We start from the raw sequence: 20,664 nt of genomic DNA, 5'->3' as shown, positions 1-20,664 counted from the left end.
TCAGTGAACTTCTCTAGAAATCTTCTTGATGATTATTAAAGTCTTCCACCTAGGCAATTTCACCTTCATCAGAGCTCATACCTCCACATGTAGAGATGCTCTCAAACATCCCTAACAAAACACTTTTCTTTATTATTCTTTAAGGATTTTTATGCTCAACACCTTGCAGTGATAAGGGAGGAAAAGAAGGCCACATTAACAACTTGGTATCTTGTTTTTAAGACTTAAGATGTGTTTTATTTCTATTTCCATTCATTATGTTATGGGTTGAATTGTCTTTGCCTCCCCTGCACCCAAAAATGGTATGTTGAAGACCTAATTCCCCACTACCTAAGACTATGACTTCATTTAGAAGTAGAGTTGCTACCAATTCAATTAGTGAAGATGAGGCCACAGTGGAGTAGGTTGGGCCTCTGGTCCAATATGATGATTAGTGTTCCTATAAGACATCAATAAAAAGACAGACACAAAGGAAGGAGGTGCTGAAATGGTAGAGTAGGAGCTGTGGAGCTGCACACCAAATAGTACCAAGGATTTCCAGCAAAGCATAAGGAATTAGGAAGAGGCAAAGAAGATTATATCACAGGTTTCAGAGACATCATGGTTTTTCCAATGCATTAGATTTCAGGCTTCTTGTGTCCAGCACTGTGACACAATAAATATCTTTGGTTTTAATCTACCAATTTTGTGGTACTTTGTAACAGGAGCCTTAAGAAACTAATAACACTGAGGAGGCAGAATCGTGAAGCATGAAAGTTTGAGTCTCAAATTAAGACCATTTGTTAACTTGCTACTTTGGGCACATTTCTTGACTGCTCTAGGATTTAGTTTCCTTACTTGAAAATGAATATATTATTACCTGCTTCCCAAGGCTAGCAGGAAGCTTAAATGAGATAAATCATATAAAGCACTTAAAATGTCTGGCAGAAGTGGAGGACTCAGTTAACTATTGGGAAAATTATTATTTAATTTCTTAGAAGACTTACTTATCTCTGCAGCCCCTAAAGAGCCTATCATTTGCCCTTCACAAAGCAGGCCAGCAATAAATAGTTATTGCAATGAACCTAAGTCCTTGGGAAAAGAGTAACTGTGATGAAAGTCTCTTACTTTTTTACGACCAAGCAAACATGTAGAATCAAGACAAATCAAATGAGGCTTGCTTATTTGTAGTCAAAGTCTTACATGATGCCTTTTTTTTTTTTAATCTGAAATCTGTTAGAGCTGAAGATGTGTAGAGGAGACTTGGGTAGGGAGTGGAGGAAGGAGGTTAAGGTATTGGACCCTGAATGAATATACCCAGTTATCTATTGGTTTGTTTATTGTCTTTTCCATGTAATATAAGATCTTTCAGAGCAAAGACTATTTAACTTGTTTGCTGCTTTATGTCCAGTGCTACAAAAGTATCTAATATTCAGTGTGTGTTACATCATATCTTGCTAAGGCGTGAATTAATGAATGAATGATGAATCTGAAGGTCAGAACAGACCAACTAGAGAGCAGAGGCCAGGAAATGGGAGGAACTCCTTTTGTTCTGTTGGCTGAAATCTAAGTTACCTCTTCCTGTACTATTTCTTGGATTTTGGTTTAATGAAAGTCACTCTGCTGCCTGAATTGTTTCATTAGCTATCACCCATCTCTTCTGTTGCCTTGAGTTCCTTTGTCTAATTGGGATGCTTAATCTACAAACATCCTCAAGTATCTGCTGGGTATATTTTTTAAATAACATATTTTCCCAACCAGCGTACCTTTCCATTTACTTCCCATCTTTCTTGCTCTCTTAGTCACCATCATCTAGTTTCTCTATTAAGGAATTTCCATTATTTGAAAAGATTGTTTTAGATTTTGAGTTTTCCTTTTTATATATTAAAAATATCTTAACTGGATTTGAAGGCATGGATTTAAAAAATCACACTGATGGTCTTTACATTCAGGCATGAGTGTTCAGGAAGCTCTCAGGAGGTATTTTCAGCACAGTAAGTAGTGTGGGACTCTTGGGTAAGTTGGGTTCCTTGATGAACATTTAATGCCTGTGGATTTCTCTGAGAGAGCTGATTAGAGCTGTGCTAAATTTTTTTATAATGAAATATGCATATGGTGAAAGTTTGCTTGTTCAGAGAGAATTTTAAACAAATTCATACTTGCTTATCTTAGACAAATTTTAATGAGGGCTTGATGAAGCTCATAATTGAATGAGGTATATTGAATTTTCTACATATCAAGGAGTTAATCATTTCCTAGGTGCCATTGTTCCTTGTTCTTTCACAGGAATAACAAAAGCTTCTGCTTCTTTCTCTCACCAAGCAATCCTGATAGAATTGGAAAGTCGTGTGGAACAACCCTTCCAAAATGAAAGCCACTAGACACATTGATATTCCAAAAAAAAAAAAAAGCTTTCCATTATTAACTCTGAATCTGTGGCCTTGTGAGGTGAAAAGAATGTGCTGTTTTCATATTTCCTATTGGCTTTCTTTGGATATTTTTTTGGTGGAGCTGTTCTTACTAAAAGGATGAGCTCATGCTGAAGAATTTAGAAGTTTCCCGACAAACACTCACCAAAGTTAGAAATGTACAAGGTACATGATACTTTGACAACAGCTGTACTTTTGGGAGACTTGTTCAAAAGTAAAACAGCATTTTGACTTATCATTCTGGAGCTTAAAAAGGGAATATAATGATGAATGGTTTATTGAATGATTTCTGTATCTCTAAGAACCTTTCTGTGTTTATGTGACAGGATTTTACTATGCGGCCCAGGCTGGCCTCAGATACAAGATCCCCTGCCTTAGGTGTGTGCCATGACACGCAGCAACATTTAAACATCATGTGCTTTTCTTCTCCTCTCTCTTTCTCTCCTTCCTTCTCTCCTTCCTTCCTTCCCTCTCTCCCTTCCTTCCCTCCTTCCCTCCTTTCCTCCCTCCCTCCCTCCCTCCTTCCTCCCTTCCTCCCTTCCTTCCTCCCTTCCTTCCTTCCTCCCTTCCTCCTTTCCTTTTCTTTCTCTCTTCCTTCATCCTTCTTTCTTTCTGTGGTGGAGATCAAACTCAGGGCCTCACACATGCTTCACACATGTCAGGCAAGCACTCTAGCACTAGGCCACAGTCTTAGCCCTTATATTTTAAAGAAAAATCATTTCACTTTTAATAACATTTATCAGTGCAGGCTTGAGCTGCTTATGTCTGAAATAATAGATGAACTGCAATAATTACAAGTAAGAGAAAATGGGTTTGGAAGTGCGGACTGGGCCTCGTCACGTTCTCCAAACTATTACTATCTCTGCTATCTCTTGCCCTTAGCTAGACACTCTTACTAGAAATCACCAGTTTACTCAGTGTTCTGCTTTGCATGTGGATTTACCCAACTACCTCTGGAAAATCAAGCCTGTTAAGCATGTACGTATTCCTGGTTTCAAATTCCCTGTGTCATTAGCTGTCTAGAGGACCACAGGCAAACTTTAACTATTTCTTGTAATCCCGTTTTGTTTTAAAATTTAAAATTTCTTTTTTAAAACATTATCTTTAAGTGCTTGTATAAAGGAGTTGTCATTTAAAAAAGCAGTTTACGCAAATGGTATATCTTGATCAATGTCACCCTTTTTAACATTCTCACTTCTCCTCCCCTCCCCACCCCTTCCTTCACTCTTCTTAGACTTTTAGGACATACATTGGATTTCTGATTGCATCTCTCCCTCTTCCCATCTTCATTTGTATACCCTTCTCCTCTTGACCCTCCCTTACCCCTTTAGAGTACTCCTTTCTGGAGTTTTACTTTGCTTTTTTACTTAGTCCTTAACAAGGACTATTACTATTTGAAATCTCCCTGGAATCTTCCTTATTTCCGTTAATACGTTTGCATATGCTTGCATAACATTTTGTGTGTTTCCTTATGAGTTTGTAAGCTAAATCTAGCTTTTACGTATAAGGGAAAAGATGGATCTTTTGTCTCTATGGGTCTGATTTACTTCACTGAACATATTTTTTTTGTAAGTCTTTCTACTTCCTTAAAAATGGTACAATTTGGAACTGGGAAGGTGGCTCAGTGGTAGAGTGCTTGCCTTGCATGCATGAGGCCCTGGGTTTGATTCTTCAGCACCACAAAAGCAGAAAAAGCTGGAAGTGGCTCTAAGGCTGAAGTGGTAGAGCACTTGCTAAAGAGCTGAGAGATAGCGCTCAGGCCCAGAATTCAGGTCCCACGACCAACAGCATCATCAAATAAAGGTACAGTTTCCAAGTCTTCTTATCAGAAAAATGAAGCTTTATAAATGTTACTTGTAATAACTGAATCAACTCATTTAATTTGAAAACTTCAAGCATGCTGATGGGCTAGAGTTGGTTGGCATCTAGATAACACTTGACTCTTCTCTGCTCTTAAGAAGCTGGATGTAAACAAAGGAGGAGGCTGCAATGCTTGGTAAGAAATGTACGCATTATCCTGCCCATGTATTTGTAACTCCTCTGTACAGTATGTTCACAAATAAAATAAAATTAAATAAAAAAATCTCAAAACAATGTAAATCAAAAGTAGCCAAGATAAAAAAAAGAAGAAGCTGGATGTAATTTTTGACCTCCCTGAAAAGTACTTTGTATATTTTTAAATGTAGATACAAACACCCAGTATTTTTATTCTGTACTTATGTCCTTTCTTCCCTAAATTTTGCACAAGAACAAGCGTAAAGCTCCTTGTCCTGCAGTAACAATTCCATCACCTTTCCAATGTGACAGCTATAGACACAGATAAGTAAGTGTAAAAACATTCCACTGATCTAGGTTGTGCAGGCTACTTCGTTTCTATTCCGCTTAAGAAAGCATGTTTGATAGGTGGAAGGGAGCATGCCTTTCTTGATTTATAATACCATGGGGCTTGACATGGATGTAAGTTATTCACTATATAGTCTATTTTAGCTGTTTTCCTGGATAATCTCATGTAACCCAGGTCACTGCTGGTATCGACAGACTGAAGCTAATGTCTGATGCTGTAAGAATCTTGTGAATATGTCTGAGAGAGAAACAACAACAACAACAACAACAAAAACCAACTGGGATGAAGTAGCCAATACAGGAAGGGAGAGTCAGGGATTGGAAAACAGATGATAGTGAATGGTCTCTAGAAGAAAATAAGAGTTACTTAAACAGTAGTATTTCTGGAGATTTCAGATGTGTCATATTTGTTTTGACACAGGAACAGATGTGTGGTTTGGAGTAAAGTGGCATGGATACCTTGAAAAATCTCCCCAAACAATCTGCATCTGAAACAGATCCTGCTTTAACCCCTTTAATCCCTGAAGGTGAAAGAATGCTATTAGGGACTCTAATTGGGAGACTGAGCTCCATACTGGAGATGAGCTGTGTACTGGAGTTTCCTGTGTCTTGGAGATGGAAATGTCTGTTGCAATGAGATCAAATTATACACTCTAGCTGAGAGTGCTTTGAAACACATCGGGATAATAAAGGCAGGGGAATTAAATGATTATATCCCAAAGGAAAAAAAATCATGAAAATATTCTCATGCAATTGGCCTCTCTAGAGAAAGGAATGTATAATGTGCACCATAAATGTAGTTACTAGAAATATTCTCTTTTTTTCATTAAGAAGTGATGGTGTAGTGTGCCATACAGATGTCAGGTTATAAAGTTATATTTCAAAATACCAGTAGAAGTCTAAAATTGTGCTGTCGTAATTGAGTTTCCTTCTGATGTTTCACTGTTTCTTTAACAAGCAATAGGAAGTATAATAACATTCCAATAGTTTCAGCCTTAAATCTGCTTTTTCCCTAGTAGAGATCTAGAATTAATTTAGCCAAAGTGCCAGAAAAAAATGGAACAGGAAATTAACTTTTCTGCAGCTGTAAAGAAACTTATTGACCTTCACAAAGCATCAGTGAGAAAGTTTACTTTCATCTGGAGCAGTGTGTTTCCTACTGGAGACAGAAGTGATTTCCAATGAGTTTCCCTTCATTCTTTCACTTATTAGAACTTCAAGAACTATTTTTTAAACACACCTGTAACTCCTCACTGTACAGGGTAAACCTATTTTTCCAAGATTTTGTTTTGAACTACATTGGCTATTTAAAGCAGATAAATTTGGAACAAAAATACTTTTGTTTGTGGAGGAGTGAATAAAAATAATGGCAAAGGAGGTATGTTTTCTATGCTTCTTGCAAAGGATGTTAAAAGAATACTTTCTTTGCTTTAATGAAATTTTTTTTTTTTTGTCCGTCCTGGGGTTTGAACTCTGGGCCTGGGCGCTCTCCCTCAGCTCTTCAGCTCAAGGCGAGCTCTCTACCACTTGAGCTACAGCACCACTTCCGGTTTTCTGGTGGTTTATTGGAGATAGGAGTCTCACGGTCTCTCCTGCCCTGGCTGGCTTTGAACCGCGATCCTCAGATCTCAGCCTCCTGAGTAGCTAGGATTACAGGCATGAGCCACCAGCGCCCGGCTGCTTTAAAGAAATTTTATTTGTTGGAGAGATATAAAGTGCACATGTGAAATGTGTTCTTTTGCATGCATAAACTGGTGCAACTAGAATGATCTCCTATTATAGCACAAACTAATAGCATTTCATAAGAAGACTTCTTTTCTGCAATAAAAATGGGAGTATGTTACAAGTCCCAAAGATGTATACATGATCCTGTGAATATGATCTTAAGGACAATTCTTAGTAAAGTCTAAAAGCATTTGTAATAAGACAACTACACTCTGAAAAGAAATTAAAACAAAAATTCATGTGAATTACTGACAAGCAACTTAGGGCACAGATGAAGCTCACACGATTTCTAACACATACCATGTCAAATGAATGGATGAATGGGATCTAGTACAAGTTCATGTAGTGAACACAACATAGAATTCCCAGTGGTGGTCATCAACACTGAATTTTTTTGTGCTTTTCATAACTTAACCTCCCCATGTAAGTTTTCTGCCATTTAAGTGATGGACTCATCTAATGCTTTATTGAGAAGACTAGATTAAGTGGTTTTTGTTATACTCTTTAAGAATTAACTCTATCTCCCCCCTCCCCTTCTCCTACCCCCCCCGTCCATCCCCCCCCCCCCCCCCCCCGCCTCTTCCTCTGGCCAGTCACAGAAGAAAGCCAAAAGCTATGGTGCAATACAATCTCTCCTTTAATGAAAGGATTAAGAGTTTAGGAATTTAAAAATCTGATATCAGTGTTAGATAACAAGTGTTTATATTCTGGTATTACTGCATATTGACATTGCCTGCCAAGTTTTGATTTAGGAACATGAAGTTGGCCATAATACTTAAGCATTTGAGAATGAATGGGGAGCTCTAGAACTAATCTTTTGAGGAATTTTTGTCAATGTGGTAGAGCAGCTTCTGGCAATGGAAGCAGGAGCAAGCAAGGCTGGGTGGGACTTTCAGAGGGGAAGAGGAAGAAGGGGTCATAGAACTCAGTCCAGCTGGGAAAAACATTACCAAAGGTCATCTCCAAGGAGAGCTAAAGTTGTATAATTGTAGTGGCTAACAAACTAAAAAGACTAGATAAGGAGGCTGTATTGTGAACAGCCATGCGTGTCTTTAGAATAACCAAGAACACAGAATGAGTAGCAAGATATACCTAGGTGCTCCAGCAAACTTGGCTAATTCCTCTTATATGGAGCGTAGTGATTGGAATATTTAATACACTTTCCCCCATTATTCTTAACATTCCTGAGTAAGACTTTTTCTCTGGGTTTGCAGTGTGCCTGTGTCCTGTAATTTGGCAGTCAACAAAAACTAGAGTTGACCTCGATAGCCTTGAGCTGCCTAGAGTATGGTTACCATCCATCTTTAACCACCTGGAGTTCTAGGGAAAATCCAGTTGGACTGATGGGTATAGAGATTTGAATGCCAAGACCAAAGTGAGAGATGTAATCCATATGGGGATTGATTCCATTAAAAAGGTAAAGTGAGCCTAGAAACTTATCCTTCTCTCCCAGGGAATATAAAAGTGGCGGCAGGATAGACAGGGGATAGTGAATCTCTTAATCCCCAACTCAGTGCCTGAATTCTACCTTATATCCGGCAGGTGTTTCCTTCAGCTGGCCTCTGCCCAGGGTAGAACATTTGTGCTCTGATGCCAGAAAGTGATTCCAGGACAGCAGCCACATCTTCTCCCTTGATAACCCACTGCAGAGATGACATGAGAGAGGACAGTAGTGCTGGAAGGACAGTTGGGGTCAGGAGCAGGAAGGCTGATGGGAAGCTGCGTAGCAAGCTCTGTAGTTGAGAATGTGAAAGGAAGAGAAGGAATATTCAGTGAGGAACTCAGGAATTGAATAGGCAAATACTCTGGGAAGATGCCAAGACTAGACAATGGTGACCACACATTCTAAGTCATAAACAGGAAGTATGTTTGATAATTTTGAGGTTTAAAAAAATAATTGGCCTTTTTTTTCCATCAAGAGGTTCTTTAATCTTGTAACCTCTTCAGGAGATGCTTGTTTAATAAGGTCTATCTTTGTAAGAGACTATATATTCTTAGAGACTCTTACATAAACAGTTTGAGTCTTTTTTTGATTCTTGCATGAGTCTGACCCACAAAATGAGAGGTGATGGTACTTCTTTGTAGATGAGGAAAGTGTCATACATCCCTTAGTGCTTATAGAGTATCATTTAATAATGAATGGAGAATAGCATAGAGAGGGAGACTTGAAATTCAGATAACCTTGGGGTGTTTCTGGAAACGCCTCCAACTCAGATTGAAAGTGTCTGGCATCTATGAAAATGACCCATTCCATGCCTGCTTAGGTATTGAGATTAGTGTGCTAATGGCCCTGATGCTCTTTCTTTCCTGTTTCATTCCCTTTGTATAGACTTACTATTTTAAGGCTGAATTGCTGAATTGACTCATTGTTTAGGCCATCAGTGGGCAGATATTTGCTATTATTTTTATATGATTCAAAGGAACAAGGTCTCTCCTTGTGCTCGGTTATTTCATAAGAGCAGATTGTCAGTCCCATATTTCTTTCATGATGGATGATGCTCTGTAACCAGGACTGGCACTGGGGTAGGCAGGAAAGGCAAAGGGGAGAGTCAGCTGGAGTAAGTAGGTCTCTGAATGTGACCAGGGGCTTCTGGTGGCAATGACAGTGACTTCTTCCTCCTGTTAAGCACTACATGAGTGTGTGGGGTAGAGAGGGGCAGGGAAGGGACAAGCATGAGCAAGGCAGAAGGAAGGAGGAGAAACTAGAAAGACACACTAAGGAACGGTTTTCATTTGTTCCAAAATAGAGTAGCTTCAAAAGTTAAGAAGACAAAAACAAAAAACAAAAAAACTAAGCATGTTCTTCTGTTCTGGTCTCCTTCATTTCAGGTTCCCTTAGCCTTAAAAAAATATGTATCTTGAACGAAGCTATCAGGGAGACTATCTCCCAGCTATTCTTGTGTTTATATCATCTCAGCTGGGTCTTTGTTATGTCTGGAAAGTTACAGTAAATAGTAAACTGATGGTCCCCAGCTGTGCGTCGTGGGTGGTATTCCAAGGCAAAAAGTCTTGAGCTAGTGGGAGGAAAAGCCTGGAGAAGAGGTTGAAAAACATGCTTTATATGAGTTTAAACATAGCTAAAAAAGAGAGAACAAGGGCAACTGGGGAGAAACAGAAGAGAGGGGACAAATCCCTTCTTATTGGTAGAAGAGGAGGGCCAGATGAATGAGAATGGACACGGAGAAGCCACCAGCCACAGCTGGACCAGGAAAGGCCCGCGCAGGGGCTCCAGGAAGATTTTCTGTTACTGTTTTCTTGTTTTGTTTTGTTTTGTCTTTTTTAAATTTCTCTTAGACTTTAAGATCTATGCTGTGTGTGACGGTTAGCTTGCTTCTCATCTTTCTAAGATGAGCAGCTCATGGACACAACTACATTTGCTGGGGTTCACAAGGTTTGCTCACTTCCCTTTTCCCTGCTATGCTATGACTTTTAGTAAAAGGAATCAAAGTTGGGCCTACCCGTAAAGACCAACATAAATGTACTCAACTTTTATACTCTTGATTAGCCACTAAAGTTACCTTTTCTACTAGCTACAAAATAATAATAATAATAATGATAATAAGTAAAAAAAAAATTATCATGCTGGGTGCCAGTGTCTCTTGCCCTGCCCATAATTCTAGCTACTCAAGAGGCTGAGATCTGAGGATCACAGTTTGAAGCCAGCACAGGCAGGAAAGTCTTTGAGACACTTATCTCCAGTTAATCACCAGAAAACAGGAAATGGTGCTGTGGCTCAAAGTGGTAGAGCACTAGCTTTGAGTTGAAAAAGCTCAGGGACTGTGCCCAGGCCCTGAGTTCAAGCCTCATGAATGACAAAACAATAATATCATTGCCAGTTTTTTCTTATTGCATGCCTGACTATATTTGTCACTCAAAATAAAAACAACAACAACAACAAAGCCCATGGTGTTGACTTCCAGGACCACATGATTTAATTTCTGTTTCCATCTTTTTCTTTCTCTCTCTTTTTTTTGTTTCTTCCTTCTTTCCGGCCCATCTCTCTCTTTCTGTAAACAACATTCACATTACAGAAAATCAATGGCACTATGCCATCCAAAAGATCTCCTTCTTAAGTCATTCTTTAACAGATCATAATCAATATCACCATAAGAAGTTACATGATTTAATCAATTGTTCATTGCTTCTCCTGCTGAGCAGCAATTCAGGGAGGACTGGAGCTTGGATCAGATCCTTCATTGTTGTATCCCCCCTATTGGACGAGTTACAATATAATAGAGGCAAATTAATGAATAAATGCATGATGAGAGTCAGAAGATGGAGAGAGAAAGAGAAAGAGAGGGAGGGAGAAGACAAGGCAAGAACAGACTTGGGGTGAAAGGCAACTGGGTAGCTGGGAGGAGGGACAGTGTGAAACAAGGGATTAGCTGTCATTCAGAGAAGGACTGGATTTTTTTCCCTTATGGAAATGTTATTTCTTTTTTCTTTCAATTTTTCCCCCTTTGATTTATCCCCTGTTGCCACTATATTTGATTTTGGTACTCTGTGTCTTATACATGCGTTTGTCTGATTTGAGGAGTAAGTCTGTGTGCTTCTGTCTAGTCTGTTGGCTACCTCTATAAAGGGAGAAGCAGGGTTATATGGAGAAATTGCTGCAGAGTGAGAAGGTTTGTCTCCATATTGAGAATATGAGAGAACTGAACAGAGCAGCATAGAGTATCAGAGTCTGGAACCTGCGGTCAAATTGAACTGAACTTTCTCTAACTGGTTACGCCAAAGGCAACTCTCTGTTTCCCCATCCCAGAAATATAGAACAGGGTCTTCCTCAGGTCTCCAAAATCAGTGCTTTTATAGCATTCTCTACCTCACAATATCCCCACCTTTGCGTAATTGTTATAATCCACTGCTCATGTACACTTTCTGTGTTGAACTGTTTGCTCTGTTGAGGGCAGAGACCCATTCGACTTGTTTCCTGGGGGTTCCCAGCTCTTGAGAATTTGATGCAAGTGGAATGGAACATGGCTGCAATGGATCAGAAGGATTAGACCAAAATGTGGACCACAGACACTAAGCTGCAGGAAAGGAGTCAAGCAGACATTGAAGATTAGGGGAGCATGATTAGTGGTATATGAGATAGGATAGAAACTAATGAGTATGATCTGGCAATAGATGATTTCATTTCATAACTTTAGAGGAAGGGCTGTGTGGACAATCACAAAGTCCAAGTTGTTACTGGAATAAGCAGTTGAAATGAATTAGAAGAGACAGTTATTGGTGATGAGAGATCATGAAGATTTTGTGGACTGAAATGTAGATGTAAAGCCTCTGTTGAGAATTTTTTAGAGTATTTTTTGCACCCAATAGTAAGCAAAAAAAAGTAAGAGCATGAGTCTGTTTATAGATAGTGAATTCACATTTTTCCATCTATTCATTTATTCCTTCATGCATATATGTCCTCTTATTTAGATCCTGGAAGTAGCTGCATGTACATGGACAGAGCACAAAAGTCTAGGCCATTTTGAAACCGAACATAGGAGAGGCAGACTTTTAATGAATAATACGTAATTAGTCTTGTGAAGGTTGAGAGATCAGTGAGGATGGCTTTTGGCAGTGTTGCTTTGAATGGGTATTGCTTTGTCACAGCTCTGTTAGGGATAGTTTTGGTCTTTCTTTTGGTCTGGGGATAAAAGGTCTGACTTAGTCTACGATACTGACGTAGCATTATTTAGTGTGGCTTTGGGAAGGTGATTGGAGCATGGGAGAGAGCTTTGATCTCATCAATTGATTACTTAATTGATGAATTACTAGGAGGTGACAGAATCTTAGGAAGTGGGATTTCGTTGGAGGGAATAGGTCCTTCAGGGCTATATCTTGTCCCCAGCCTGTCTGGGTACTCTTCTCCTCACTGCCCACCACCTTGGAATCTTTGTCATCATGAGATACGTGGATTAGCTATCTTACATGTTTCCATCATGAGGTTCTGCCTTACCACAGTTCTAAAAGGAGTGGGGGCAAAGTATATTGGACAAAATCTTCTAAAACCATGATTCAAAATAAACTTTTCCTCTTGTTTCCTTTACATATTTGGTACAGCAGCTTAAAGCTAATATAACATTGAATCTTCATTGTTTTTTCTTCTCTATTATTTCACAGATTATCAGACTTGTCTAACGTTGGACACTGAAAGTTTAAATATCCCCAATATATAGTTTAGGAGTGCCACAGTCAGAAAGTGCTTAGTAACAAACAGTAAGTAGTTGAGGAATATGTTTGGCTATTCTACAATGGGTTTGCATTTGACCAGAATCAACTTAAGACACAAACCAGGGCTCACTGATGCTTCATTTAGGTAAGGATCCTCCGAAGAGGCTCTGTTGCATATCCAGAACTGAGTAGGTCCAAAATGTCTTGCAATTATAAGACAAATATTAATTAAAAAGTGTATGGCATGAATCCTAAAAAACCTCCTTTATTTTATTTCCTTCCTTTACTAAAATAAGTGTACATTTCACCAATGGAGAAAAGAATCTGTATTTTATTCTCATAGTGGAAAAATTAAAGCATAATTCACCAAGATATATCCTGTAATATTTTTTAAATGCCAAAAGTCTGGACCAGGAAGGCAAATTACCTTTTAGTCATCTATGACACACAACTGAAGTCCACTTTGTGATTTGTATTTGAGCATCAAAATCTATCATAAATATATAGCTACCTCAATAAATCCACTAAAATCCTTTCTGTTGTATGGAAAAACATATTTTATTTTTCATCCCTATAATACTTTAGTTTTATTTCTTGGTTTTGTGGGCAAGCCATGTGGAGACTTTTGAACACTATTGGTAACTAAAAATATAGTATTTTGATAATGTTATTTTTATTCAGTATTTTACTACATGTTAATTATTTTGTTAGAATATTTAACTCTATTATGTCATACTTACTATAAGTCATAAGTATATAGAAACAAATTCCCTGGTACAAATCTTAACCACTTCTATTGCAAATATTTCATGTGAGTGTCATAACAAAAATTGTATGCTTTGATGAATAAAATGTATGATTTCGTTAATCAAAATATTTTTTCTTTCTAATGTCAATTGCTGTTCTTGGGTAGGAGAAAACAAAAGTGAACACAACATACTATATATGTATTTCCATTTAGATGACATTCTTATGTAGGGACTCAGGCAATGAACATAATATAAATAATAAACAGATAAATATTTCTGCATTAAAATATGACTCATAGAGGTAAACATATATTGGTTATATGGAAATATATAATTTATTGCAAAAATGTTATTCATGACAAACACTAAACCATGATAGTTGAAAGGCTCATAGAATTTCTAATATAGAGAACTCCAATATAATATTATTATGTAACTTGACTCAGACATTTAGCATCATTTATTGGAATAGCACTGTGCTGTATGTATGTGTAACCTCACAAGGTAAGATTTGTTCCTTCCTCTATATGCAACAGAAAACCTGCCCCAGTAGATGAAGCATGAAGTGACAGAGACACAATTCAAATCTAGATTTGGTATTCCCATTCCTTCTCTAGTTTTATCCTACATTGCTACATCAAACCTCTCAGTAGATTATTTGTAATATTCTGTTCTCTACTTTATCTAAGGCAATTAGGATTTCAGATTTTGAAGTTCTCCAAATACAAGTAAAATGTGCAGTTATAAAACACCTTTCACATAGTCTATCAAAGTGGTTTCTGTGAAAGCATATTGCAGCCGGGCGCTGGTGGCTCATGCCTGTAATCCTAGCTATCCAGGAGGCTGAGATCTGAGGATCACGATTCAAAGCCAGCCTGTGCAGGAAAGTCTGTGAGACTCTAATCTCCAATAAATCATTAGAAACCTGGAAGTGGCTCTGTGGCTCAAGTGGTAGAGCGCTAGCCTTGAGCTGAAGAGCTGAGGGACAGCACCCAGGCCCGGACGGAGTTCAAGTCCCATGACTGACAAAAGAAAGAAAGAAAGAAAGAAAGAAAGAAAGAAAGAAAGAAAGAAAGAAAGAAAGAAAGAAAGAAAGAAAGAATTAAAGTATATTGCAAATCTCTCAAGAAGAGACTTGGGAGATCATAAGCCCCCCTTATTTTTTGAATTGTGGTCATCTGGGTTGTACAACTCAAGTTAAAGTGCATTGATGGCCAGTGGGCAAATTCATTCTTCTACTAAAATATGTCTTCAAAATGCCAGGACCAAATCACAAGCTCTTATTTTCCAAAGCACTGCTATTCACATTTGGTAATCCTTCATTTGCTGGTATGGTTGACATAATTGTTCACATAGTTTTTATTGCACTTATGCAGTGTGTGCACCTGTCATCAGACCAGCTAAAACTGTTCTTGCCCTTTGGTATTGAGCCATTCTGCTGATACAGTGTGTTATAAATATTACGAGGACAAGAACAGTTTGAATTACAGGATAATACAACATATTTTTTTTTTACTGACAACCTCATTTCCTATTGATTCTCTATAGTCTGAAGAGGTGACCTACAACTTCAGATCAAGTTACAAAGGTTATTTACAAAACATTACCAGGAAGTATACTTTATTTAGAAATTGCTTAATAGAAGATAAACTAGTAGAAGTTACAAGCTCTTGCTTAAGTTGATCCTGCTTGGAGACAAAGAGTGGTAATATCTTCTAAAATTAAAATTAAAGTTGCGTTTAAAAATGCAGTCCTCTCCTGTGAAATTCCAGCAGTAACAGAGAAGTCCATCCTGTGATTACGCAAGAACACAATGTGAGACGGGAAGTGCAGATGCTATGTGATTTGCTTGAGTAACACTGATATATTTGGAAGCATCTGTCTTTCCCTTTCACCTAGACGCCTGTTTGTTTACTTTGGCCTGTAAGGACTACTTGGTTCTCAGAGGATCAACTTATGGTCCCTGTCAAACACTCCTTATAGGTTTATCATTACAATTAATGACACTGGTAGAGAATAAAGTCCCAACTTGCAGGTGAAAATCTTCAGTTTAAATGGTTTCATCCTCAGTATAACATAATATTCATTAACATGGGAAAATATCTAATCAAGCATGCTTTCCTAAAGTACCATGGACAGATAGTTTGATTAACTAGTGTGCTAGTCCTTTCTGTTACAGTCATAATACACAAAATAAGTACTTCTTATCATGTAACGAGGAGGGCTTAACTTAGAAACTTTCCTCAACTCACTCCTCTTCATAATATATTATTATATATAAAAATACACATACCTGACACTTTCTATGTGTTCAAAGCACTTTGCAAATATTGACTCTCAATTGTAAGTAATACTCTCATTAGGAAGATATCAAAGATGACACAAACAGTGCTGGTGGTGAGGGACAACTCCAATTCTGGTCCTTAAGTTTTGAGTCCTCCTGTACTCAGTAGGCTAAACTCTATACTTTCAAATGGCAAATAGTTCAAATTCAACAAGCAATTAGATATAGTTGCTTCCCTCAAAGGATTGGCCTCCAAATCCATTTCTTCTCATTTTCATATTTTCTTTCAAAGATTCTGATAGAACACTACAATGTGTTAATTTAGTAAATATCTTCTTTTGTTAAGTATGGGATGCATATTGTGCACTGCGACAGACATGACAGATGTATCAGCATTGCAGGTCTGTGTTTTAAGGAAGCTAGCTGAGGAAGAAATGCAATATCCTTTCATAAATGCTAATGAAAATACATACTTCAGAAAAAACTGTCAAAAGAGTATTTGAAAATTTTGGAATGAACTAGAGTTGAACAACAGCCATAAGCTGCAATAGGAAGAATTAGAATTATTACACTTAAATAGCTCTTCTTTTCTCACACTTGATGACACATCTGCCTCACTGAGATACATTTGAGTTTTGCTATATAGTAATTAAGATAAAGAACTTCATTGTATATCTCCAAAGAGCTCCTAGACTGCCTCTTAGCAATACTCTCCTGACCTATTTTAGTAGTAGTAGGAGTTGAACTCAAGGCTCATACTTTCAAGCTGGGCGCCGGTGGCTCACGCCTGTAATCCTAGCTGTTCAGGAGGCTGAGATCTGAGGATCGTGGTTCAAAGCCAGCCCAGGCAGCAAAGTCCCTGAGACTATCCCCAATAAACCACTAGAAAACCAGAAGTGGTTCTGTGGCTCAAGTGCTAGAGTGCTTGCCTTGAGCTGAAGAGCGCGGGGACAGTGCCAAGCCCAGAGTTCAAACCCCATGACTGACCAAAAAAAAAAAAAGCTCATACTTTCTATATGAGATATATGTGTAGGTGTTTTATCACTTGAGCCGGTTGGCTTTTGTTATATTTTAAATAGTGTCTAAATTTCTAGCTAGGCTGGCTTATGTAGAAATTTATCCGCAATCTTCTCAATCTATGCCTCCCAATTAGCTAGGATTACAAACCACCACACTCAGCTCTATCTTTTTTTTCTTTTTTTTCTATTTATTCTTGACCATGTCATTTCAACATGAAAACCATCCTCTCTGAGTTGTATCTTCTACCTCATGTAAATAAAATAACTATTAAAGGTGATGAAGCTGGAATTCTTTTATAAAAGCACAATAAGGATGACAGTCATTGCTATTAATTTATGTTTTCAGTTACAGTTGAACTCTATATGTCTTGCGATGTTTTTTTTTCCTAAAGAACTCTATACTTATTGGCCTACATTTAAAAAAATTTTTCAGTAACAGAACAATTCAGCTCTTACATATGAGATTGTCTTTGTTTTTTCTTCAGTCTTTCAGTGAATTTGTCTTTCATTCCTAGGAAAAAAGTAAAGAATAACTTCTGTAAATGGCTCATGATTTTTCATGACTAATGACCTTCAAGAACATGTATGATTTTTTTTCCATCCTGAATTTTTATGTCTTCTTTCTTTTCTTAGATTGAAAAATCAATTGAGGCACACTTTGGCCATGATGGCAGAAGGGCCATCCTCTACAAGCCTCCTTCTTATAGAAAAATGGCACTGGAGCTATACCAGAAAGTTCTTGCGCAGCATGGCTACACAGTTGTCATCATTGAAGAAAAGCTTGGTGCTGATCCAGAACTGGGGCTGCTAGAACAAGGTCAGAATAATAAGAAGCAATTATCAAAGTCACTTGAAATCTCATGTAAATGATTTCAAGCATGGGCTGCTCTTTCCCTCTAAAACAATTTCACAAAAATAAATTTTTATAAATGATCAGCTTTCTCATATCATAGAAAAAAATGTAGCTTTAAATTTTGCCACAACTTTTCTTTAGGTAGACTTCTTTATTCCTGAAATTATTATTTTTTGTTTATATTTGCGTAGCATTTTGGAGTTGCTCAGTTCATATTTAAGTGCTACATTAAAAATGTTTATGTTTATGAGCCTGAATACATATTCTGCCTAACATCAAACTGCTTCATATTTTAAGGAAATTGCTACTTCATTTGACTGCTGGTAGAATTTGCTGGAAATTGAGAAGCTGGCTTAAATGTGATTCACAGATGGCTCTAAATATAAAAGAAGTAAGGATATTTATTATACATGCCATTATTCCTTGAATACTTTTATTTCTATCATTTGAAGAGAAAAATAAGAGACAAGTTTTTTAAAAAGTCATTTGAAATTAAAACTGAGTAGATAGTGAGAGATACAGGGACAAAAACAATGGCAGCAAATGTTTCTTGAAGAGCTAGCTATGGGATAGATGCCATGCTGAAATCTGTACCCATGACTTTATGTAACACTTACTCTAGCCCACTGAGTGATTACAAAATACCAATCCTGTCCAGATTTCAGAAGAAGAAACTGAAGCTTTAAAAGCTGAAGTCAACTATTATGTATCTGCTGCTGGGGAAGAGGGGAAGACTCATGTCCCAATTTCTTTTCTGTGTTCTTCCTCTTTTTCCCTTTGTGGTTCTTGGCTCTCCCATTATCCTGCACAGAGCTGTCATCATAGATTCTACAATGATATACAGAGTCTAGGAATCCCTGTAGGTTCATACCATAATCCACAAGTATTCTCATCTGATGTATAAAATAGCATAGTATCCTATATTCCCTATATATTTTAAGTACAATACCTACAATTAATTTAATAAAGTACAATACCTACAACTACAATTCCTAATTTAATGCAAATACTATATGATAGATTCATGTTGTGTTATTTATGGAATAAAGGACAAGAAAAAGTCTGTATTGATACAGTATTTGAAAAATATTTTCAATCTCTGGTTGAACCTGTGGATATAGAAGCAGTTGATATAAAGGGCTGTGTGTTTATTTTCTACTTATTAAAAGGGAAGGGAACATATTTTGAATGAACTGCTGATCTTTAAGATAGTTTCCTTAGGGAGAGAGTAGTCAAATCCTGGTGGCAAATTCTTTTCTTTTCTTTCCTTTCCTTTTCTTTTCTTTTCTTTCTTTTTTTGTTGTTGTTCATGGGCTTGAACTCTGGGCTTAGGCACTATCCCTGTGCTCTTCAGCTCAAGGCCACAGCGCCACTTCCGGTTTTCTAGTGGTTTATTAGAGATAAGAGTCTCATGGACTTTCCTGCCCGGGCTGGCTTTGAACCGTGATCCTCATTTCTCAGCCTCCTGTGTAGCTCGGATTACAGGCGTGAGCCACCCATGCCAGGCTGCAAATTATTTTCTTGTTATAACTTTGTCATAACTATGATGCTGCTTTTTTAGTTAGGTGACTCTTCATGGCTTATGCTGGTGGAAGAGTTAGAAGAGTGTTTCTGAGAAGGCCTGGAGAAGGGAGGTCTGCTTTGTCAGAAAGCTCCTTTTCTACCAAAATTTTGAAGGATTAGAATCCCAAAGGATATATTTGGAGGAGAAGGAAGAATGTCAGTCTGCACAGAGTATGGATCCTGAGGGCACGCAGGCTTCTGAATATTATATACTGGGTCCGTCCCTTCAGGAGTAGAATGAAAGCACTGATATTCTAGAATCAAATGAGAAACATAGAAAGGAATATGTAAGCTCTGGAATACTAATGAGAGTTGAAAACACACTTTGCAAACATCATACCTTTGTGTGAATTGGTTCCAATATTAAGAGGGTAAATCTGAAGCTTTTGAATATCTATGAAAAGTATTATATAAAACCCATTCATTACCATAGCTATTGGTTTAGAGAAAAGTTATAAATTGTTCAGTGGGCTATCCTCTCACTAGAGATTTACTCCCGCCAATGAGTGGGGTGATGGATTGTTTTACTGCCGCATGCTGCCATGTGAAGGTGTTCTGTGTGAGCAAGTAGCCTTGATGACATGCTACCATGTCTAACATTCCTGCTGTCTCTGGCCTTCTCCCAGCTGCCCCTGAGTTGCTGTAGATATATAATGTGAGCTGTGTCTGCATTTCAACATCAATTCAGTCTCCATTTTCAATTTTCTCCAGCTGTAACACAGATGGATTACATCTCCTCTCCCCCTTGAAATCTTTGGGTCAGTTAAAAAAAAAGGAAGAAAGAGCATAGAGGATTACTTCGCAACTTCCAAATATCAAGAAGTGCAAAGACAGCAAGAAGGCAATAGAACATGGCAGCCAAGGAGCTGCAGGACAGATAGCAGACGATGACTACAAGGTGTCACCAACATTTGTCAGTGTAAACACTGACATGGTGCCCTTTTCCCACAACTTAAATGTCTTCTCCTTAACTCTTTCTTGGCTTTCTTTGTGCGGTTTCATACATTACTGCTCCTAGATGTGCCTCAAGAATGGATAGCCATTTCTCTAATTAATAAGTATGGAAACTGATTTTGGAGTTGTCACTATGTGCGGCCAAGGCGTAAAATAAAACATTTCTGTGATTCTAATATGAAATTCGATTATTTATGATAAAGAAAATTATAGCTTATTTTTCATGGTTACCAATTTAATCTACAAATTATGTTTGTATTGAGGTACATAGTACAAAAAGAAAAGCAATCCTACCTAGCAATGTGAGTCTTAGAGAGTTTGTTTTGCTTTATTATCGTAAATGCACTCTTGGTTATCATACTGTGTATACCAGCAGTGTAATAATTCTATGGGCATGCTTAAACTTAATCTCCCTAGGTAAGCAGTCCCAAGAGTGGACATGATTCAGAATCATATGACAACCTATTCCACATACTTTTCATTTTTATGACTGCAGATTCTGCTGTTTGCTAATCTGTAGTTTGGTAATATTACATTAAAAATCAAGTAGGTACTCCCTCTTATTCTAATGAGGTTCAGGGTTGATCTGTTGATAAAATGCTTT

The 20,664-nt window shown here is 37.7% G+C and overlaps 1 protein-coding gene across 1 annotated transcript in view; it reads left to right on the top strand.

Annotated features, from left to right (window-relative positions):
* Positions 1-20,664, top strand: part of Cped1 (cadherin-like and PC-esterase domain containing 1) — a 241,432-nt gene that overhangs the window by 7,155 nt on the left and 213,613 nt on the right. The window contains exon 2 of the mRNA XM_013019900.1: positions 17,324-17,507. Within this exon, the coding sequence (XP_012875354.1) occupies positions 17,324-17,507 (184 nt within the window). The remainder of the gene's footprint in view (positions 1-17,323; positions 17,508-20,664) is intronic.

Source organism: Dipodomys ordii, unplaced genomic scaffold (genome assembly GCF_000151885.1).
Source record: "Dipodomys ordii isolate 6190 unplaced genomic scaffold, Dord_2.0 Scaffold48, whole genome shotgun sequence".
NCBI lineage: Eukaryota > Metazoa > Chordata > Mammalia > Rodentia > Heteromyidae > Dipodomys > Dipodomys ordii.
This window is presented reverse-complemented; position numbering and strand designations above follow the sequence as displayed.